General features: G+C 45.9%; 1 protein-coding gene across 3 annotated transcripts in view; it reads right to left on the bottom strand.

Moving 5' to 3' along the window:
- Positions 1–24,256, bottom strand: part of CCDC12 (coiled-coil domain containing 12) — a 63,117-nt gene that overhangs the window by 1,998 nt on the left and 36,863 nt on the right. For all 3 annotated transcript variants that reach the window (XM_077129518.1, XM_077129516.1, XM_077129517.1), the window contains exons 2-3: positions 23,251–23,318; positions 1,780–1,859 (exon numbers count right to left, since the gene is read on the bottom strand). In XM_077129518.1, the coding sequence (XP_076985633.1) occupies positions 1,780–1,859; positions 23,251–23,318 (148 nt within the window). The remainder of the gene's footprint in view (positions 1–1,779; positions 1,860–23,250; positions 23,319–24,256) is intronic.

Genomic DNA, 24,256 nt, shown 5'->3' with positions numbered 1-24,256 from the left:
CTGACCAGTCAGACGCCAAGCCCCAGAAAAGGCAGCACTGGAGGGGGGCTAAGTTTCCCGGGATAAATGTCCCTATGGGATAAGGGGAGACTGCAGGAGGCAGTCAGCTGGAGGAGACAGAGAGCTGACCTCCAGTCAGGAAGCATGGCTACTAATCCTAGCCTCAGTCCTCCCACCATAAACTCACAAGGCTGCCTGGATATATCCAAAGCTGTATGGTTTTGTGAAGGGCCTTGAGGACTGGTTTTGTCCATAACCTCCAGGGACTCCTGGGCTCTGAGGATGTCCTCTGGGCCCTGGACTGGCATGGGTCACAGGTGATTTTTCTTCCATCCCACTCTCAGGTGTGTGAGTGGCACCACCCGGCTCCATCCTGCCACTGCCAGCCCCACAGGCTTCTGGGCAGTCTGACTGGGGGGCCCTGCACCTGTGGGGAGGGTCATCAGAGGTGGTCTGGTAGGGCACTTACGTGCACCTGGGCCCTACAGGCTCCTCCAACCCTGTCAATCAGTTGTTCTGTCTTCTCAGCAGGTAGAAATCAATCACTCGGGGCCAAACTGGTTTGGAGTTTTCATAAAAATAACAAACTTGACTGGAATGGAGCATGAGAGGCCCCAGTTAGCACCTGGCAGGTGGCAACCACTACACACAGAGACGACAAAGCCATGGCCCTGGATACCAGGTTCCTCTGAAGCTGCTTTTCCTCCTGGGCTTCCATCCTGACTTGAGTACATCCCCCAGGGCCACAGGGAACCTCTACCTCACCAGGGCGTCCTCTTCTCACCTGCACTTTCCTGGGCAGTCCTCTCTATGCTCCCTCATGGCCTCCCTGACCTGCCTCTCCTCTCTCTAGTCACAGGTATGAGTTCCTGGCTGCCTTGTGATCCCGAGGCACAGGCCCAGCTCCCCATCCCAATACCTGTCCTGCCTTATAGTCCCCTGCCATGCCACTGCCCCCACCACAGCGAGGACCAAACCTTGACACAAACCACCTGAAAATATCTAATCTCAGGGGTAGAGGAGGTGGAGAAGCACACTAGGATATGGCTGAGTGGGCAACATTTCACTTTTTTACAAGATTATTTATTTATTATCTGTGTAATTAAAAATTGATAGCAATAAAGAATAAAAACTGAGATGATCTCCAGAAATCTGCCATCACCCAGAAGCTCCCCAGCATCTTTAGGGTAGAAGGTCACAGAAGCACCAGGCACCAGCCAGATGCTGCTGGCTGCTGTGCTGCTCCCCATACCATAGTGAGGAGTGAGCGGTGCCCTGGGCCGATCCACATGCCGGCCACTCACCCCACTACCTGGAGCACCTTTCTCCTTCATCTGTGTGCCAGAGCTGCCTAGTCTCAAGCCCACCTGATATTTGCCCATACGCTGCTTGCAGGATGCCTGAATGGTTGTCCCTTCGTCAAAAGTCCCTCCCTCTGACCCACCTAGAGCCCGGCCCCATTTCTTAAGAGGTCCAGGGCCTCTTCCAGGGGCCAGGTCCTGGGGGGGTGATACCTGGAAGGGTCCCTTGGTAATCCCTGGAAGGCCTCAAATTCAAGGTCTGGGCAGGGCAGAGGGGGCACAGCAGACCTCTCCAGTGTTCTAACCACCTCTCTGTTGTCACCAAAGACAGACTATTTGCATCTGATGTGAGGTGATGAAGGAGGGTCCTGGAAGCCCAACTTCTGGTCATGGGTTATTCTCCAAGAAAGGTCAACACCTGGCTCAGTTCTGTGACTGATAATGCCATGGAGGAGAGGTGGAGAGGCTGCCTACCTACCTGCAACAGGCTTGGCCTGGGGTACCCTCCTCTTCTTCAGGTCCTCGTCCTCTGGGACATAGTTGCGCAGCCTGAGATCCCTATGAGTGGTGAGAACAAGCAGAGATGAAGTAAAAGCACAGGACATAAGTCTCGTTTGCCTCACACTACTTCCAAGTAAAAATCTGAAACGCCTACACAAGCTGGCCACTTTCCAATTTCTCTCTGGTCTCTGGAGATAGCTGATGAAGAAGGAAAAGCACACACACAGAGACCTCACCAGGACAGGCCTCCCCATCCCTGAGCCTTAGGCTCCTCATGGTCAACTAGCACCTGGGAAGGCTGTTCTCCCATAGGTCCTGCCTGCACTTCAAGATGATGGTTCTCTTCCAGAGCTGGGGCCAGAGATGCTCTGGGGAACATTCACTGGCTGTCTCTCCTGGATTAGCTCTACTTAACAGCTAAAAGATGGTCAGAGAAAATGCTCCATTTTCCTAAGGCCACAGAGCAGTGATTACGGGGTCTGAGACCAAAGCAAAATCTGACCTCTAGCCAGGACAAAAGCCCCTGAGCTGAATTATTCCTAAAGAGGAAGCCAGTGATAACTCATGGGTTCCCCAAAGCCAGGTCTCCTCCTCAGAACCTTCATGCCCTGGGACCACTGCCACATAATCCCTCAAATACAAGGGACAAATGTCTGTGTGTACTGAGTCATGTCTGTGAGGTGGTAAGGAAGCTAGCAACGTGCCCGGGAATTTCAGAGGGGGGCTGGCTGCCCACAGCTAGTGGAAACATGAGAGGATTCCAGTGGGAGGTGGTGACTGGGTCTGAGGCTGGAGAGGACAGGACCAAGGCACAAAGCAAATGAGAGGCTGACCCCACAGGACTCCATGACGGTTGGGGGAAGCAGGGGAGGGCTGTGGGACAGGCCTGAAGACATACAAGGCTGAGAGAGCCACAGTCCGCTTGGACAGCTCTGAGAACTGGGCAGACCCCGTCCCTGCCAGAAGTCTCTCAACTGGGCAGACCCCAAGATCTCCATGAAGGGGAAGTAGCCACAAGGGTCCAGAATCACAGGACACACACACACGCGCACACACGCACACGCACACACACCTACACCTCTACCTGAGGCCAGTACCCATGTTTCTATTTTCCTCTCACCTCAATCTCCTCAGGCAGGCTGGCTACACTGAGGGAACAATGGAGCTGTCCTGGCTCAGCTACTCATCAAACCCTCTGTTCCCCAACAGAAGCTTGTCCCCAGGACGAAGTCAAGTTTTTCAGAGGTAAGACAGCTTAAGTCTGTGGCCACACAGCTGACAAATGGTAATGTCTTGAACTTAGGACTTTTTGATGCCAAATTTGGTCCCCTATTTATCAGCACCACTTGCCCCCTCACCCCATACACATCCCCTCTGCTTCCCTCCTGCCAGGGGCTTGGGCTAGACAGAACCTCTGTGCTAGGAGGGTGGGTGTGGGGGAAGTGCAGCACCAGTACCTCTTGGCAGAGGAAGCCACCTACACTCCCAGGGCCTGGTTCCATTAAGGAACAGGTAAAGACACCCCGTCTTGTCCCCCCATCCCCCTAGTGCCTGCCCCAGGTCTGAAGCTAAATGTCAAATTATGAGGCACAGGGAGAGAAAGTGGGGCATGATCTGAGACTTTCGTTCAGAAGAGGGTGGGGAGGAAAGAGGAAGAGAAACTGGGTGTGGGAAGAAAACTGAAGGGATTAGTGAGAAAAAAAAACTGTCAATCTCCAAAACTGACTCCAAGGTTCTGTGAGAAATCGGTGGGAGAGAAGCGCGTCTGGTGGGACCTGCAACCAGAACAAGAAGCAGCAGCAACAAGTAGCCACTCGGTGCCAGCCCCCACCTCAGCCCCCCTGCTGCCCACGGCTTTAGAAGACCAGCTGGAACGCAGGAGACACAGCTGTGAGAAAGAGGGGCCAGAAGCAAAGGAGCACCACCGGCTGGCGAGCTGGCCTCACGGCCTCCCCTTGCAGCCCCCAGAGCGGGCACTGGTCAACCGGTCAAGAGCGTCTGGGTTTCACTCCAGTATTTCACTGACCTAAGCTAACCAGATAGAAATGAAGGAAGGGGAAAGAAATAAACTGTAAAGGGGAAAGAAAAAGGACAAAGGCAAGGAGGTTGAAGGAGGACAGGAGAGTGAAAAGAAAGAAAGGAAATGACCTTAACCTTCATTCTCCCCTCCCACCGCTGCCCATTCTCCTTGGAAGCAGAAATGAAGTCACAGTTACTATATCAAGTAGATGTTACTACCTCATCGTGTCTCCCAACAATTTTGATTTATTTTATCCTCTAGGAAGATGAGAAAGGGGGATGTCAGTGAGTGACAGTGAACACACTGAGAGCCAGTATACCAGCTCCAGCTTCCTCTCATGAAGCCAAGCAAGACTCACGTGGCCTGGGTTAGGCTGACCGTACATCCTGGTTTTCCCAGGACAAGGCTGTTTACACCAGCTGCGGGACTATTAACACTCCCTCTGTTCTCATAACCGCCCAGATTTGGATGATAAATGCTGTGAGCTGCCTCCGCGGGAGCTGTGTTGGCCGGACACTGACCTGCAGCCTCCTCTAGATTCATTATTCCTCTGCCATCTCACATCCTGACTGGGGAGGCAGGAACTGCTTCCAGCTCCCTGAATGCAACCTGCCATTTCCACCTCTGTTCTGATGGCTTCCGTGCTTCCTTAACATCCTGCCAACTAATTTATAGCAATATTCGTGCCATGCTGGTATCTGTCAACGTTTTGATTATATCCATATCCCCATTGGCTTGCATGATTATCCAGCCATACAACATGTTCAATATCAGCCCACTGAATGAATGAATGAACTGTGTAAAAAATTTTATAATTAACAGCACTGGATTATATATTTGAATATGGCCTAGAGAGGGGAAATTTTAGGTTGTATATATGTTACTAGAATAAAATTTTTTTTAAAAAACCACATAGAACTGTATAACACAGTTACCTTGTTTAAAAAGTCATATATATATATATATATATATATATATGTGCATACACACAGAGAGAGAAGAAAAGTAAGTCATAATTACACTGCAAATCATTTAATTTTTTTTTTTTTTTTTTTTACATGGGCAAGCACCAGGAACCGAACCCGGGTCCTCTGGCATGGCAGGCAAGCATTCTTGCCTGCAGAGCCACTGTGGCCCACCCTCATTTAATTTTTTAATATTGCTTTTGTAATAAATATTTCCATTAAAAAAATCTGGATTATAATCATTGTGGAGATGTTCCACTCTGGGCCTGAGTTTCCCAGCTATAAAAAAGAGGCTATCTACTTTCGGAGAAGATGGTGGCTTACTAAGACGCGCGGGTCTTAGTTCCTCCTCCAGAACAGCTACTAGGGAAGTAGAAACAGTACAGAGCAGCTCCCGGAGCCACGACAGAGACCAAGAAGACAGCGTACCCCATTCTGGAACGGTTGACTGGCTGGGAGAACCTGCTGCGGTGAGATCACTGAGGGGCGCGCGCTTCCTTGGGCCGGGGCGGCAGGCGGCCGGAGTCCCTCCCTCCCTCCTTCCCGGGCCGGCTGGGAGAACTGGATAGGCGATCCCCTCAAGCCGCAGCGGCTGGCGCCCCTCCCCAACGCGCGGCCCCCCGGACCAGCTGGGAGAATTGGATCGGAGATCCCCCAAGCCGCGGAGACCGGAGACCAGGGTCCCTTCCAAACATGTGGCTTCCCGGTCCGGCTGGGAACGGTGGATAGGCACTCTCCCAAGCCACGGCGGCCGGCGCCCCCCCGCCACACTTGGCGCCCCGGGCCAGCTGGGAAATTTGGACAGGCGCTCCCCCAAGCCGCGGAGGCCGGCGACCCTCCCCACGCACGGATTCCTGGGCCGGCTGGGAGATTCGGATTGGCACTCCCCCAAGCCGCTTCGGCTGGCGACCCTCCCCTACAGCGAGAGTTTTCCAAAGTTAAAGGAGCCACAGCATCTTTTACTGCTGGGACGCGTAGACAGACGAGCGCCACGAGCGCCACCTACGGGGCAGGATAAGAAAAACAGAGCCCAGAGATTTCACAGAAAAATCTTTCAACCTGCTGGGTCCCACACCCAGGGAAATCTGATTAAATGCCCAGATGCCAGCAGAAGATAACGGATCACGCTCGGAAAATTGAAGACATGGCCCAGTCAAAGGAACAAACCAATAGTTCAAATGAGATACAGGAGCTGAGACAAGTAATGCTGAATATACGAACAGAAATGGAAAACCTCTTCAAAAACCAAATCAATAAATTGAGGGAGGACATGAAGAAGACATGGGCTGAACAAAAAGAAGAAATAGAAAATCTGAAAAAACAAATCACAGAACTTATGGGAGTGAAGGACAAAGTAGAAAAGATGGAAAAAACAATGGATACCTACAATGGTAGATTTAAAGAGACAGAAGATAGAAATAGTGAACTGGAGGATGGAACATCTGAATTCCAAAAAGAAACAGAAACTATAGGGAAAAGAATGGAAAAATTTGAGCAGGGGATCAGGGAACTGAAGGACAATATGAAGCGCACAAATATACGTGTTGTGGGTGTCCCAGAAGGAGAAGAGAAGGGAAAAGGAGGAGAAAAACTAATGGAAGAAATTATCACTGAAAATTTCCCAACTCTTATGAAAGACCTAAAATTACAGATCCAAGAAGTGCAGCGCACCCCAAAGAGAATAGACCCAAATAGGTGTTCTCCAAGACACTTACTAGTTAGAATGTCAGAGGTCAAAGAGAAAGAGAGGATCTTGAAAGCAGCAAGAGAAAAACAATCCATCACATACAAGGGAGACCCAATAAGACTATGTGTAGATTTCTCAGCAGAAACCATGGAAGCTAGAAGACAGTGGGATGATATATTTAAATTACTAAAAGAGAAAAACTGCCAACCAAGACTTCTATATCCAGCAAAATTGTCCTTCAAAAATGAGGGAGAAATTAAAACATTTTCAGACAAAAAGTCACTGAGAGAATTTGTGACCAAGAGACCAGCTCTGCAAGAAATACTAAAGGGAGCACTAGAGTCAGATACGAAAAGACAGAAGAGAGAGGTACGGAGAAGAGTGTAGAAAGAAGGAAAATCAGATATGATATATATAATACAAAAGGCAAAATGTTAGAGGAAAATATTATCCAAACAGTAATAACACTAAATGTTAATGGACTGAATTCCCCAATCAAAAGGCATAGACTGGCAGAATGGATTAAAAAACAGGATCCTTCTATATACTGCCTACAGGAAACACATCTTAGACCCAAAGATAAACATAGGTTGAAAGTGAAAGGTTGGGAAAAGATATTTCATGCAAATAACAACCAGAAAAGAGCAGGAGTAGCTATACTAATATCCAACAAATTAGACTTCAAATGTAAACCAGTTAAAAGAGACAAAGAAGGACACTATCTACTAATAAAAGGAACAATTAAACAAGAAGACATAACAATCATAAATATTTATGCACCGAACCAGAATGCCCCAAAATACGTGAGGAATACACTGCAAACACTGAAAAGGGAAATAGACACATATACCCTAATAGTTGGAGACTTCAATTCCCCACTCTCATCAATGGACAGAACATCTAGACATAGGATCAATAAAGAAATAGAGAATTTGAATATTACAATAAATAAGCTAGACTTAACAGACATTTATAGGACATTACATCCCATAACAGCAGGATACACCTTTTTCTCAAGTGCTCATGGATCATTCTCAAAGATAGACCATATGCTGGGTCACAAAGCAAGTCTTAACAAATTTAAAAAGACTGAAATATACACAACACTTTCTCGGATCATAAAGGAATGAAGTTGGAAATCAATAATAGGTGGAGTGCCAGAAAATTCACAAATACGTGGAGGCTCAACAACACACTCTTAAACAACGAGTGGGTCAAGGAAGAAATTGCAAGAGAAATTAGTCAATATCTCGAGGCGAATGAAAACAAAAACACAACATATCAAAACCTATGGGACGCAGCAAAGGCAATGCTAAGAGGGAAATTTATTGCCCTAAATGCCTATATCAGAAAAGAAGAAAAGGCAAAAATTCAGGAATTAACTGTCCACTTGGAAGAACTGGAGAAAGAACAGCAAACTAAACCCAAAGCAAGCAAAAGGAAAGAAATAACAAAGATTAGAGCAGAAATAAATGAAATTGAAAACATGAAAACAATAGAGAAAATCAATAAGACCAGAAGTTGGTTCTATGAGAAAATCAATAAGATTGATGGGCCCTTAGCAAGATTGACAAAAAGAAGAAGAGAGAGGATGCAAATAAATAAGATCAGAAATGGAAGAGGAGACATAACCACTGACCTCACAGAAATAAAGGAGGTAATAACAGGATACTATGAACAACTTTACGCTAATAAATACAACAATGTAGATGAAATGGACGGGTTCCTGGAAAGACATGAAGAACCAACTTTGACTCAAGAAGAAATAGATGACCTCAACAAACCAATCACAAGTAAAGAAATCGAATCAGTCATTCAAAAGCTTCCTAAAAAGAAAAGTCCAGGACCAGATGGCTTCACATGTGAATTCTACCAAACATTCCAGAAAGAATTAGTACCAACTCTCCTCAAACTCTTCAAAAAAATTGAAGTGGAGGGAAAGCTACCTAATTCATTCTATGAAGCCAACATCACCCTCATACCAAAACCAGGCAAAGCTATTACAAAAAAAGAAAACTACAGACCAATCTCTCTAATGAATATAGATGCAAAAATCCTCAACAAAATTCTAGCAGATTGAACCCAACAACACATTAAAAGAATTATACATCATGACCAAGTAGGATTCATCCCAGCTATGCAAGGATGGTTCAACATAAGAAAATCAATTAATGTAATACACCATATCAACAAACCAAAGCAGAAAAATCACATGATCATCTCAATTGATGCAGAGAAGGCATTTGACAAGATTCAACATCCTTTCCTGTTGAAAACACTTCAAAGGATAGGAATACAAGGGAACTTCCTTAAAATGATAGAGGGAATATATGAAAAATCCACAGCTAATATCATCCTCAATGGGGAAAAATTGAAAACTTTCCCCCTAAGATCAGGAACAAGACAAGGATGTCCATTATCACCACTATTATTCAACATCGTGTTGGAGGTTCTAGCCAGAGCAACTAGACAAGAAAAAGAAATACAAGGCATCAAAATTGGAAAGGAAAAAGTAAAACTATCACTGTTTGCAGACGATATGATATTATACGTCGAAAACCCGGAAAAATCCACAACAAAACTACTAGAGCTAATAAATGAGTACAGCAAAGTAGCAGGTTACAAGATCAACATTCAAAAATCTGTAGCATTTCTATACACTAGCAATGAACAAGCTGAGGGGGAAATCAAGAAATGAATCCCATTTACAATTGCAACTAAAAGAATAAGATACCTAGGAATAAATTTAACTAAAGAGACAAAAAACCTATACAAAGAAAACTACAAAAAACTGTTAAAAGAAATCACAGAAGACCTAAACAGATGGAAGGGCATACCGTGTTCATGGATTGGAAGACTAAATACAGTTAAGATGTCAAACCTAAACTGATTTACAGATTCAATGCAATACCAATCAAAATCCCAACAACTTATTTTTCAGAAATAGAAAAACCAATAAGCAAATTTATCTGGAAGGGCAGGGTGCCCCAAATTGCTAAAAGTATTTTGAGGAAAAAAAAATGAAGCTGGAGGTCTCACGCTGCCGGACTTTAAGGCATATTATGAAGCCACAGTGGTCAAAACAGCATGGTATTGGCATAAAGATAGATATATCGACCAATGGAATCGAATAGAGTGCTCAGATATAAACCCTCTCATCTCTGGACATTTGATCTTTTATAAGGCAGTCAAGCCAACTCACCTGGGACAGAACAGTCTCTTCAACAAATGGTGCCTAGAGAACTGGATATCCATATGCAAAAGAATGAAAGAAGACCCATATCTCACACCCTATACAAAAGTTAACTCAAAATGGATCAAAGATCTAAACATTAGGTCTAAGACCATAAAACAGTTAGAGGAAAATGTTGGGAGATATCTTATGAAACTTACAATTGGAGGCGGTTTTATGGACCTTAAACCTAAAGCAAGAGCACTGAAGAAGGAAATAAATAAATGGGAGCTCCTCAAAATTAAACACTTTTTGTGCATCAAAGAACTTCATCAAGAAAGTAGAAAGACAGCCTACACAATGGGAGACAATATTTGGAAACGACATATCAGATAAAGGTCTAGTATCCAGAATTTATAAAGAGATTGTTCAACTCAACATCAAAAAGACAGCCAACCCAATTACAAAATGGGAAAAAGACTTAAACAGACACCTCTCAGAAGAGGAAATACAAATGGCCAAAAGGCACATGAAGAGATGCTCAATGTCCCTGGCCATTAGAGAAATGCAAATCAAAACCACAATGAGATATCATCTCACACCCACCAGAATGGCCATTATCAACAAAACAGAAAATGACAAGTGCTGGAGAGGATGCGGAGAAAGAGGCACACTTATCCACTGTTGGTGGGAATGTCAAATGGTGCAACCACTGTGGAAGACAGTTTGGCGGTTCCTCAAAAAACTGAATATAGAATTGCCATACGACCCAGCAATACCATTGCTGGGAATCTACTCAAAGGACTTAAGGGCAAAGACACTAACGGACATTTGCACACCAATGTTTATAGCAGCATTATTTACAATTGCAAAGAGATGGAAGCAGCCAAAATGTCCATCAACAGACGAGTGGCTAAACAAACTGTGGTATATACATACGATGGAATATTATGCAGCTTTAAGACAGAATAAACTTATGAAGCATGTAATAACATGGATGGACCTAGAGAACATTATGCTGAGTAAGTCTAGCCAAAAACTAAAGGACAAATACTGTATGGTCCCACTGATGTGAACCGACATTCGAGAATAAACTTGGAATATGTCATTGGTAACAGAGACCAGCAGGAGTTAGAAACAGGGTAAGATAATGGGTAATTGGAGCTGAAGGGATACAGACTGTGCAACAGGACTAGATACAAAAACTCAAAAATAGACAGCACAATAATACCTAATTGTAATGTAATTATGTTAAAACACTGAATGAAGCTGCATCTGAGCTATAGTTTTTTTTGTTTGTTTGTTTGTGTCTTTTGCTTTTTTCTTTTTCCTTTTCTTTTTTATTATTATTATTATTTTTATTTCTTTCTCTATATTAACATTCTATATCTTTTTCTGTTATTTTGCTAGTTCTTTTCCTAAATCGATGCAAATGTACTAAGAAATGATGATCATGCATCTATGTGATGTTAAGAATTACTGATTGCATATGTAGAACGGAATGATTTCTAAATGTTGTGCTAATTTCTTTTTTTCCTTTAATGAATAAAAAAAAGAGGCTATCTGACAGCTGTCACAATGTGACTGTGTGATTGTGAAAACCTTGTGTCTAATGCTCCTTTCATCTATCTTGTCAACAAAGGAGTAGAACATATGGAATAAAACTAAATAATAGGGGGAACAAATGCTAAAATAAATTTAGTTTAAATGCTAGTGATCAATGACAGTGAGGGGTAAGGGGTATGGTATGCATAACTTTTTTTTCTCTGTTATCGTTTTATTTCTTTTTCTGTTATCTTTTTCTTTTTCTAAAGCGATGCAAATGTTCTAAGAAATGAAGAATATGCAACTAAGTGATGATATTGTGAATTACTGATTATGTATGTTGTTTTATTTTGTTTATTTTTTTAATTAATAAATAAATTTTAAAAAATTAAAAAAAATTAAATAAAAATCTTCCTACAAAAAAAAAAAAGGCTATCTGAGCGTGAGCGTGTCCATCTCTATCATGCCAGGCTCAAGCCCTCCCCCAAACAGCTCCTTTACAGCTAATGAAGAGACTTCCCTCACTAATGACCAGTTAACCCCACCACTCCCCTGCCCCCACTGCCTTCTGCAAGAGGTAGGGGGCACAGGGCTCTGCTTGGGGGGCTGGCTTTTCTACTGTAGGCCCAAGATTAATACCTCTTCTGCAAATAACTTAAACTTGACAACACACATTTAAAAAAAAATTTTATTGGCAGCCTTGGAGAAGTACCAAGGCAACAAAGATTTGAGGCGCTAGAATCACAGAGAGAAGGGAAGCACAACAGAGTGAGCCTAACATTTGGCAGCTCTTTACCTTTTAAAGCATTTGTCTGTTTGCTAGCAATGGCTGAAAGGCTCGGAGACCAAGCAAAGCTTCTGGCAATCTCATGGATCTGGAGAGACTCCTGGGGTAGCCAAGGGATAGGGCCCTGGCAAAGCCCCTGGGCTTCCTGTTGTGAATATGCCCATCCTCTCCCCTATCCTAAGAGTAGGGGTGAATCAGAAACAGAGACATATGGAACGTGGTAAAAAGATCTAACATACATGTAATTAAGACCCCCAGAAGCAATATTTAAAAACATGTGTGAAATTTTCATAGAATTAATGAAAGACATCAAGGCATAAATTAAATAAAACACTATGAACCCCATGTAGGACAAGTTCAAAGAAAAATATACCTAGGAAAATTAGTGTTTAAATGCTAAAAACCAAAGACAAAAAGAAAATCTTAAATCAGATAAAGTACATGACCTTCAAAAGAGAAATTAAAATTGACGGCTGACTTCTAAACAAACTACAAAGCCTTAAGACTACGGAATGATATCCTCGACAAACTAAAAGAAAATAAAATGCCAAATCAGAATTCTAAATCTAGTTAAAATAATTTTCAAAAGAAAGACTTTGCCAGACAAACAAAAGTTGGGAGAATGTGTCTTCAGAAGATCTGTACTTCAGGAAATATTAAAGGGAGTGTCTCAACCTGTAGGAAAATAATCTCAATAGAAGAAAGGAATGAAAGTCATCAGAAAGGAATGGAAAGCATCAGAAAAGATAAATACGTGGGCAAATCTAAATGAATATCAACTGCATGAGATAGTGATAGTATCCTGTGAGATTTAAAATAAAGCAATGATACATAAAAGGCAGAAACAGCAGCAGAGTTAAAAGCGTTCAGAGGTACACCACATGAGAAATAGTAAAGGTACTAATTTTTATTAGACTTTGATAAAGATGCATGTTGTTATTCTTATGGAAACTGCTAACAGAAAAGCAAAAAAATATACAGCTAATGGGTTATAAAGGAAGGAGAACAAAATGAATAAAAACAAAAAATTCGATGACCAGAACTGTGAGAAAAAAGAAGAAAAGATAAGAAAGTCAAGAATCCTGGTAAGATAACAGATTCCCACACAAAGACGGCCCAGGGTGCTGTCCTGGGGACTTCCCATTGCAGCACTTAGAGTTGCCACACCTCTGGGAAAGTGGTTGGCAGCCAGAGCAGCAAGGCAGGCCAACACCCAACACCCTCCCAGCAGGCCAGGAAGCTCCCAAACCACATGGACTCACTAGGCAGGCACTGCCATCTGGGAGCACACTCTGCTGGGGGCCAGTGGAGCCAAAGGCCAGTTTCTGCTACCCCTATTTTTAGAATGAGGAGGCTACAAGGGAAGGAGGCACTAGAGCCCTGGACTTCCAACAGGGTAACCTGGGTCCAAATCTCAGGACTGATGCTTCTGAGATGAGAGAAGGGCCATCCGTGCCTTCACTGGTCTTCATATGGACATGAGGGATATTTGTCTCTCATAGGGCTGAGACGATACAGGCTACAGACATTACCACTGAACAGAAAAGGCAGCACAGGCCAAGCAGCACAGGCCAAACTACCCAGAGCTGCTGCCTTCCCATTCAACATTACTACCCCTCCCCAGAGCCTGAGAGCTCTGCCTCCTGGGACAGAACATGGTGGACCTACAGTCTAAGACGGGACAGCCAACTCTCCAAAACCCAGAGACTGACCTTTATGCACAGCTGGGGACAAGCAGTCCATCAGCCACATGCACGCCCTGTCAGGGCTCCTCAAAAGACCCTCCAACGGTGATATATATGTTCTGAGAAATGATCATGGTGATGAATATACAACTATGGGATGATATTGTGAGCCACTGATTGTACACCAAGTATGGAATGTTCATACATTAAGAATCTTTGTTTTTGTATTGGTTTTATTAATTAAAAAAAAAACACATTAGGGACCAAAAACAGAAAGTCTCTGTGATAGTGTAATGGCTCACTCTAAATGCTTCCTGCTAATAAAATGAGCATTGACTTGGGGAAAAAAAAAAAAAAGACCCTCTAATGTACCTGGGGTGTCTGAGTGGAAAGAAAGTGGTCCTGTGTGGCCTTCTGGGAGGCTGGGAGGCAGGGGTGCTCTGTATTTCTGTACAGCACACACTGAGTGAGAGGGAGGGCCAGGATACAACAGTAGCTATAGTAAAGGCCTCACTAGAGAAAAGCATTCTTCCTCTTCTTTCTCTGCCTGCCTCCCCAGCCTGTTCTGGTTCCCACTAACCCGGCACCAGTTATTAGTGAGCCTTGAAGCCCCCAAGAGCCTGGCTTCTCGTCTTACTCATCTCTGCAGCCTTCACTGCTCAGAACTGGGTATAAAACTGATGTGGGCCAAAACCTTTCGGATAAGGGAAGAAGAGAGCATCCAACTCTAAGGGACCTTCCTATGCCTGAGGCAATGCCTGGGCAACAGGCCATAGGAAGTGTGGGGTGATTCCCAGCTTCCTTCACCCAGCCCACCCCCGCTCTATGTAGCTACTCTGGAGGACACAGATACGAGAGCCCCTTCTCAGAGCTAAGCCTCTCCTTGGGGAGAGAGCCCATTAAACTGTTCAAACTCTTTGACTCAGTAATCCTGCTCTGGAGAAATCATTCCATGGAAATAGTAACAGAAAGGGACAAGCAAAACAAAATGTTCTACAGTGAAATATTTTTTCTTAGGCAACAAAATCTGCAACAGGCATGAGGCAGACATCTCTGGACTCTCTTCTGCAGAGTTCGCTAGAGTCAACTAGAGCACCCTTCCAGAGGATGGGCCAAGCATGGAGGAGGAAGAGCAACTACAACACCTGGCTGCAAGGGCAAAAACAATTTCAATACAGGGAAAAGTGGAAGATCAAGATGGAACACGGATGCTAGAAATCGTTAGATGAACTGTTTGGTGGTTAACATTTTCCTTTAAGACATTTGACGGTTGGCTTAACAGCAAATGAAGCTTTTAAAGAGCCCCCTGACTTTCCCACTTGTGGGCAGAGGAGACTGCCCTCCAGCTGTCCTCCAACAGGGTGACTCTGGGGAGAGGGGATACTAAAATAAAATAAATAAAACCTCTCTCCTCTTCTCCTACCCAGTCAGTCCTGACCCCACCCCACGAACCTAACTGGACCCCTGGTCTTTCCAAAGTACTCACACAGAGGATGCAGACATGACACAAGAACTGACCATATGCAGGACAAGACTGCTATAGTTTGTGGAGGTGGACAAAGCCTCTCAAGCATCCTCTGGCAAAAGCCTTCTCAGAGGCTTTCAGAGAAAAAGGGTGGGAGCTCCCATGTCCTCTGGGCCTTGACTCCCTGCTGCCTCTCCAAAGTGCAGGCGATAGTGACTGGGAGAATGCCTCCGTCTCAGCAGGGGCACCCTCAGAACCACTCTTCAGTGTAAGGCAGTGGCTATTCTTGCATTTTCCAGAGGTGGCAGAGTCCAGAGAGAGTCACAGATGTGCCCAAGGACTTTTAGGTGAAAGAAGAACCAGAGTCAGAATTCAAATCCAAGTATCTAGCCTCAGGTGGACCATTCACACCCACTCACCCAGCCTCAGCTCCTCAGGGAGCAGCAGTCCCTGTGGAGGAGAAGAGGCTGCCTGACAAAATGGGGGTCCTGCCCTGGGACACTGGTGGTTCAGTAACTGCTCTGGGCCCTTGGTGCTTCTCAAAGGGAAAAGTCCTGCTGGGTCCATGTGCAGCCTACAGCACCATCCTCAAAATGCCTCCTTCCTCAAATCCCAACCTCTCAGCTTATCCAACTCCCGAAGGTGCCTGGAGAACACCCCTTCAGCCTTAAAATCACAATGGGTTAAAGGCATTAGGAGCTTTAGAAATAAACTAGTTGTGCCTTCACCTTAGTTAACCTCTCTTCTAGGAGTCCAGAAGAGCCCAAACAGCTGAGGGTGAGCCCCACATGGGAGCTCTATAGAGAAAGATCTATAGCCACAGCCACACAAGTTTACTTGTACGTCAGTCCCAAGGCCTTCTGAGAGGTGCTTACCCCCAGGGAATGGCTTATAAATAGCCAGCAACTCTTCAAGGCAATGACCACAGTGGGTGTTAAAGTCAGGCCCCGCCCAGCTAGAAGCTACCGCCACATCTGCACAAGCACTGCACCCACCTTCCCACCCCCAACCCAAGACTCTGTGGACCCCAATTCAGTTCTCTAAATTTTCAGGTTGCACTTTGCATCCTCATAGTTAGCAAGCATTTAAAGAACTTGAAACACTTGATAAGTCCAAAAACAAGGAACTAAAAAAATAGATTATGGAACTCTCAGATAAAGAAATATTAAACAGTCACTGAGAAGTTTATAGAAGTATACTTCATAAAAGATGGTCATGATATGGCATGTGAAAAGGTTACAAACCAGCAGGGTATGCATACAAACAATCTGTATTTCCTAAAATGAAAAAAATTCATTTATGTACTTTGAACATCAATTTAATTTCAAAAAGAGAGGAGAAGATAAAGGTTTATGACAGCTGGACTGAATCCCAAAGGGCCCACAAGATGATAACCAGACTACCTACGCTGTCAGGTTGCAGATGCAGGGGGAAAGGTGCACAGTTCATTGCACCATCTCTCCGAGACCACTCCACACCCAATCTATCCCACAGACCATCCTGGGGAAGGTGTGCAGAGCTCAACCCACAGGGTTTCCTTGGGCTGCAAAGTGCCAGACTCTGCTCCTGCTGCAGGCAGTGAGAGACTTCCCCTCTTTTCAACATATAGCTGCCTGGCACCCCTGATGTTCACTCTTCTGTCCCTGGCCAAGTGGGCATGCTGCATAGAGACCACAGTGCCTCCCCACTTGGGGTAGCTAGGGGTGAAGGTGGTGGGGCATAACCATGCTAGGTTTGCCCTGGGAGCCTGAGGCGGAAGACATGGATGGCTATAAACATGAGGGGGCAGGAGAAGTTCTGCTGTCCTCTCCCTGGCTGCACATCAAACAGGAACCAAGGGAGAGGGCCCAGTCCCAGCAACTTTTGGTTGAAAGGTCCTGGACAAGTCTCACTTGTAAAATGTAGACCACACCTATCCCCAGAACAAAGGTGGAAATGAAACGAGTAGGGCTCTAGAAGAACTGAAGATCATGACTTATGTCTCCAACCTCTCTGCCTACTCAGAAGGGAAGTGCTTGGCACTTGAATCTCCTTCCCATGACACAATTTTCCTTAAACCAGTTCTCTCTTGATTCATTCTTTCACATTCCCAGGCCAATTCCTGAGAAACGAGATCAAGAAAAACAGGTGGCCGCAGGTCTCTGTGCTGCTGCCTCAGCACAGTCATGGAGCCTTGGCCCATCTCAGGGTCCCACTGTCCATGGCTAGGACATCCCTGGCCCTAGACACAGAGTGAGATAACTCGTGAGGCATGGGTGGGAGTCACCCTGGTTGTTAACAGCAGAGTGGGGCAATGTTTGCCAAATAAAGCTGACATCACAGATCTGACAGCATGCCCTGTTGCACAAACACCAGCTCTGGGACCAGTCTCACAGGAAGAAGAGGCCTGGCATTTGCCAAACTAAAGGGCTTGGGACTGGGGACACAGCTGGACTGGGACTCAGCTGGGGTGGAGCCTCTCTCCAAGAGAAGGTCACAGACACATGCTTCTGGGGAACAGGTCTTCCAGATTCTTAGAGGGCAGGTCAGTGGCCCAGCTTCTTTTGCAGTATCTAGCCACAGAGATGCCCAGGATGAATCACTGTACCAGAACTGTGACTGACAACTCCAGCTGGGTGCAGAACCCCCCCCAAAAACACAGCAAGTCTGCTGTATGGGCCAACTTTGGGGTTTGCTTGCTCATACACTTAAGGAATCACCACCACTCTAGGTGTGCAACCTCCCTTCCCCCTCCATCCTGGCAGCCCCATCCCACAGGCAAGATAGCCAATGACTGTGAGCCACAAATCCTACACTATACTCATCTCTACTGCACACCGAGCCAGCTCGTGATCAGGAGGAAGTGACTGAGGACCTAAAACCAGCTGACATGAGTGCCCCATTCTGTGGGTCAGTGTTTCAGGGCCACCAGATCACATCTTATCTAGGCATTGAGCAGGGGGTGGGGGAAAAGGAGCTGTGTTAGAAATGAGTCACCCACATCCCTGCCAGGTTATCCACAAGGAGAAGGCTGCCTGAGAGACAGCAGAGGAGAAACAAGGGCCCTTGGAGGAGGGAGGCCAGTTCGAACACATCTTTCCTACTTACAGAGCCTGGCCTGGGATGGTGGACCTGCTAAGGGTTGACTCCTACCCAACAGTGATGTGGTTGTAGGATTTATCCTGAAGGGTATAACAAAAAAAAATTTAAGGAATTTTCATCTACAGATTCAAAACTAACAATCAAAATCCCAGTAAGTCTGTGTTTGGTTTGTGTGTGTGTACGTGTTTTGCAGCTATCAACAAGCTCATTCTAAAATTTACAAGGAACAACAAGAGACCTAGATCAGCCAGAACAATTCTGGAAAAGGCCTGCTTGGGCAGGAGCAAGGGCAGAGAAGGGGCTGCATGACTCCCCAGGATGGGTGGTGAGGAACAGGGTCCTGGGGCTCCTGCCAATGATGCCAACTGGAGAGCCCTATTTTTCAGTCACAAATCCTGGTACTGCAGCAAATACAGTGAGACAACTGAATCTGTAAAATGATGCCACAGAACTTATTTACCAAGTAAAAAAGCTCTACTAAGTGGTTCCTGATCAGTAATTTCTTAGTCACATAGGTTAATTTTCACTCCCACCCATCTGTCTTGTTTTCCCCAACCTTTGTCCTTTTTGCAACTTTACTACCCAAGTTACATGAAAGTTAATTTCACCTTTTCAAGGTGTAGTCAGAGTCCTTTTAGCTTTCTCTGGAAGGCCTTCAAGTATCTTCCACTATGAGCCCCAGCACTAGCCAGGAAAGCTGCTATGGCAACTGTTCTCATTAGGTGAAGTAAGTTATATTTTTCTCCCCATCTTTCAGTTGAAGATCTGGAGGCCCACAGAACAGTCCACCTGACCACAGTCCTGAAAGACCAGTGCTGCTATGGAATGAGCACAGGGAGGGGGTGCAGAGGGATCTGACACTTCCTGAACTCTCTCCACCCCCACCCTCAGCCCCCTATGCCAGATGCTTGGCAGCATATCAGAGTCTCCTAGGGAGCTCCGAAAGGAATTCCAATTTCAGCCCAGGCCAGTAGAACTTCCAGCCTCTTGGGTGGATTCAGCATGGGCCCGTCTTACACTCTTCTCAGGAGAGTCTAAGAGGCAGCCAGGTGAGGAGCACCAGCCCAATGGCCCTGTCCACATGAGGGGACAGGCCCTGCTGACTCAGCTGTGAGGTCCTCACTCCATGCAGGAAAGAGTAGGCTTGCTGGACTCACAGAGCTACTTAGTAAAGGGGAAGAGGGAGCAAAGAAAGAAAAGGCAACAGAAATGCAAGGCTTTCCTTCATCATACAAATCGAGCAACTGTTGGGTAGCAGGTCAGAGGCACCACTACACTAGGGGAGACAGAGAAATAAAAAATATACAACAGGGAAAATGTCAGTGAATGCTACATGCTTCTGCAAACAACTAAAGCAAGGTGATGTGATGAGAACAACAGAGACTATCTGGTTGAGAAGCCAAGGAAGGCCTCTTTGAAGCTGCCTTTTTTTGCAAACACATGACAGCTTTATGCGCAATAGCCAAAAACTGGAAATAAGTGAAATGCCCATGAACAGATGAAACGACAAACAGGAGAAGCTGACTTTTAAGCTAAGATCTGAATGGACAAGAAGATACACTCAAGCAAAGCTGGGGGGATGGGCAAACCTTTGAGTGTTCAGAGAAGGAAAAGGACAGTGTCATGGGAATGTGGTGGGGAGAGGGGAGGTGTGGAGGGGCGGCGAGATTGCATCTCTGAGCTTCCTGGGCAGTGGAGGGAGTATAGAGTCTGACTTCAGCTGAGGTGGGGAAGGCTGGGGGTGGATGTGGGCAGTCCTGATCCTGCCTGGTTGGTTGAAATGGGTAGGCCTTCAGGAGCCACCAGTTGTATCCTCCTGCACATGAAATGAGGACCTGGAAGGGGCAAAAACTTGGGTTACACACCTGGCCCATGGCTAAGCTCCTTCCTTTCCTGGGTCCTCCCTTGACCCTTCTCTCTCTGGTTTTCTCTGAGCCCAGATACTCTGGGGCTTTCGAAAGGGGTGAAGAGAAAAGGAAAGACAAGCAGGACACCATGCTGTCAGAGAAGAGAACTGCTCTTACCGTGCTATAAAAGAGGGAGAGGGGCCAACAGCATGCTGTTTCAGAGTGGCACAACTTGGGTGATGCAGGTCTGAAGGGTGCAGGAGGGTCATGCAGTCAAGGTGTCAGGGGCTCTGAGGTGGGAGTGTTGGCAAAGCCCCCTGTGCCCTGGGGTCAACAGGATGCTTGCAGGACTCACAGAGTGGAGAGAAAAGCTGGTTCTTCACCCGCTATGAAGTCTTCAAGGCTAGGACCACAGCATGACCCCTCAGGATGCCACCACCACTTGAACATGAGGTGTGCATACAGACGGCACTCTATCAAGGCTCAAATTAAAGGACCCACCCAAAGTCTCTTAGAGGGACAGCCCCAGAAGCCAAGTTCCTAATTACCAGGCTAGATCTATTCCATTACACACCAGTGCCTCAAAAAAAGCTAGATTAGAGAAAAGCAGAAGAAGATGACAAGCTGAAGCAGAACTCGGTTCAATGCCCAGTAAGTGTAGTCTCTGGGTTGCTGTGAGCAAAGGGACATGAGGCTTTGCACTTGCCAAGCTCAGCAAGCTCAGAGTGGGGTCTGAGAGAGGGGGCCCACACTCCATCACGAATGATCCACTAAGCCCAGATGAGCAGAGTCTTGGCATAGGTCCTCACTTGCAGGTCCTCTTTTATCAAGAGTTCAAGGAAAGAACCTGGAACTGCTGCAAGCCCCTTCACTTTGTCTTTCACACTGTCTTTATTATGAAAAATCTCAGGAATACTGAAAAGTTCAGTGAGTAACAAACACATGTATTCACCTCTTCCAGAGTAACAAAAGCAGTATTTTGCCATTATTTAAGACAAGTTTGTCTCTCCCTCCATCCTCTACCCCCACTGTTTCTTAAGAAATCATGTATTGTAGATAAAGCCCTTCCTTAATCCCACTTCCACCCCGTTCCCCAGCCCTCATTAATTTGAGGTTCATGTTGCTCCCCAAGCACATGTTTGCACTTCAGCTGCTTTCACCTTCTTCATGGCACCTAACATTGTATCACACACTTGTTCATGTGATTACAGTCTGACTCCCTCCTGAGAATGTCAACTGCATGAGGGCAGGGATTGTATTTTGTTCACTGTTGCCTCCCAAGGGCTAGAATGGTGCCCTGTACAGAGGAGACAACAAATACAATGAAGTAAGTACTTGTTGACTAGATAACACACACAAAATATCATTCTATATATTTCTAAATTTGATATAAATGTTTCTGCTCTATATCTCTCAATTCTAAAGCCTACATTTATCTCCCCTCAACACCCTGTTTTAAATTCAATCACATAGTTCTACATTCAAGTTTTCTATTATACGGCCCACCTACCTACTAACCAATGACTCACTCTTTCTCCTCAAGGAGGAGGGTACCACTTAGCAAACTGAAGACAGCCGGGAAATTGGAGCCTAAGGCTCTAGCCAGCAACTGGCAACATAAGAACAAACCAAAACCAAACCTAAAGACCTCTAAGCAGTTACCACAGAATAGGGGGAAGTATGCAGGCACGCACCCGCAATCACAGAAGTCTAGGGTCACAGGACAAAGGGGCACCTACCTGGTCCCCATCTCTCCTTCACCAGCAAGGGCCTTTGAGGTCTTGGCAGCTTAGGCACAGCAAAAGAACACATAGCCCAGTGCTAAGAGACCCAGGGAGGGCCCCAGCTCTGCCACTGAGTGGCACAAACCTCTCAGCACAGAGCTGTCAGCTTACTGTCTCTGAGCCTGAGAGAGAAGGTGAGGACCCCACAGGGCTACTGGGAATATGGTGTGAAAGCACTGTGTAATCTGTGAAGTTCCATACAGGTGTGGACTTGAAAATGCCTCATGTGACTGAGACTAGCCCCTGATTAAAAAGGCAGAGATGAAGGGCCTACATATGGGGAGGGTTCTGCTCATACTGGTGAAGGAATAAAAGGCCCTGACCCTAGGAAAGTTTGTCCCAGCATGCTTCCTCTATGGAGCACTAACTCCCCTCTTGCTGTACCTCCTCAAAGTACAGCTCACCAAGGTAAGACTTTCTCAGAGCATCGGATCTACTCATGCAAGCAAGCAGGTGCCCGCACAGGACCCTGCTTGAGGAAACTGCTTAGGGTGAAAGTCAAAGCCATCTGTTCATGAAGTTACAAGGTCTGATCCCAGGCAGAGATCCCCAGCCACCCTGTGGTCTAGAGTTAGGTGTGAGAAGAAGGACAAGAGACCCTTAGAGGCTTCCAAAAGTGCTAGTTAGTCATGAATGCTCTTCCCAGCTCAAAAAGATCAACAACAGAGTCTCTCCCTGTCCTACACACTGGTTCCTGCAAATGTTTCCCAGGCATTTTTGGTGCAAAGCAGCATCCGAAGGTCTGTGGAGGTCCCAAGCCTCAAGTCCAGGGGGAGGACGATGTGTATCCAACAATGAAGGAAGCCCCTTATGTCTGTGTTTAGGGTCAAGCTGACTCAACCAGATGACAGAATTTGCAGAATAAAATAAATAATCTAAATGAACTACTGTGGGGAGTGATGTCAAGGGCACTGGGGGAGACAAAGAGAAACAAGAGGAAGCCTTTCAGCTGAGCTCTACATGAAGACCAAGATGTCAGAGGTGGAGGACAATGTGAATGGACGAATAAGCAAAACACTGTTCAGGAAATACAGAATGGCCAGAGATGGATAAAAAAAACCAGAGGAGGTTAGACAAGGTCAACTGGCCAGCAAGGCCTCACATGCCAGATAAAGAATTTGGACTTGATTTTGCAGGCAATGAGAATGTTCAAAGAGAAGAGTGAAAGGACCTAATGTAGGGGTTAGAAAGAAAATGCTGGAGCCTGAGTGACAGTGGGATGGCAAATGGGGATAAGGGACTAGGGAAAGCCCTGACTAGTGAGAAGACTGAGATTTTTTAGGTCTGAACAAGGCAGACATGGGGTGGAGGAGAAGGGATGGAGTGGAGACTGCAGATGCAGAGACAAACAGATGTGGGAGGAGAAAGTAAGGCAGAGTGCTGCACACTCATCAGTGCAGCAAGCATTACCTGTGCCTCTCGCCTTCCTCCTCTTCTTCTCGGAACTGTTTGGTCTTTGGCTCCCCATCTTCCTTGTCCTACAAAGGAAGGGGAAAACCACCTGCTCAGATGGACACTCCTACTTCCAGCCCATATTGCTCAACAGCCAATGAAGAAGACATCTCAGGAGCCAAAAACCCTGGCAAGGATTACCTTGGTGTTCCAGTGTCTAAGCTGGGCCTGTGCCTGTCGTATCCCCATCCCTCACTGGCAGAGTTTAAAAACCCATGACTCATCCTAGCCCAACCCCAGGCACACAGTGGCCCTCCAAGAACACCAGAAAAAGCAGCTGGATGGTTTTAGGTGGTGAGAAAGACAATTGGTCTGTGCCAAAGAGGGCCCACGTTGGCAGACTACCAGCTACCTTTACAGATCTGGATGGAAATTGAACTGGGAGACATTGGGAAAAGACAGGCACCAATAACCAGAGCAGGAAGAGAGCTCAGGCCTCCTGACTCCCCCCAAGGCCAGGGATCTCTCTGGGAAATACCCATGTTATCCCTTTAGAGGTAACATAACTCAAATTAGGACCAGGCTTGAAAATAAGACTCACTGTCTGGGTCTGCAAGGTAGGGAAGAGGGGCAGAGGGAGGGGAGTTAGTTTGAAGCTTGTATGGGAAAAACTTCTTCTGAATCTGGTTCTTTTCTCCCTGCACCTGTAACACTACTACCCTTCACCCCTACTGCATCCTCTTTTTAAATCTAGAGATGTTAGGTTCATCTCAACCCAGATAAAGGATGCTTGGTTCTCCAGTCCCACCAAGGGCTATGACAGAAAGGACCATACTGCTTCCCCCTATAGCAGAAATGCATTCCTGGGCTTTCTCCCTTACGATGTTATTACCACTGTTTGATCAGACTTGCCCTGATCATGCCCAATGGTATTATGTGTGAGTGTGTTCGAATGCTTGCTCTCAGTGCACCAAGAACTGGACTGAGAAGCTCCAGGAGGAACCTGCTATGGGCCTCTGTATGC

This window comes from Tamandua tetradactyla, chromosome 15 (genome assembly GCF_023851605.1).
Source record: "Tamandua tetradactyla isolate mTamTet1 chromosome 15, mTamTet1.pri, whole genome shotgun sequence".
Lineage (NCBI taxonomy): Eukaryota > Metazoa > Chordata > Mammalia > Pilosa > Myrmecophagidae > Tamandua > Tamandua tetradactyla.
The sequence above is the reverse complement of the archived record's forward strand: the minus strand, read 5'-3'. Positions and strand labels throughout refer to the sequence as shown.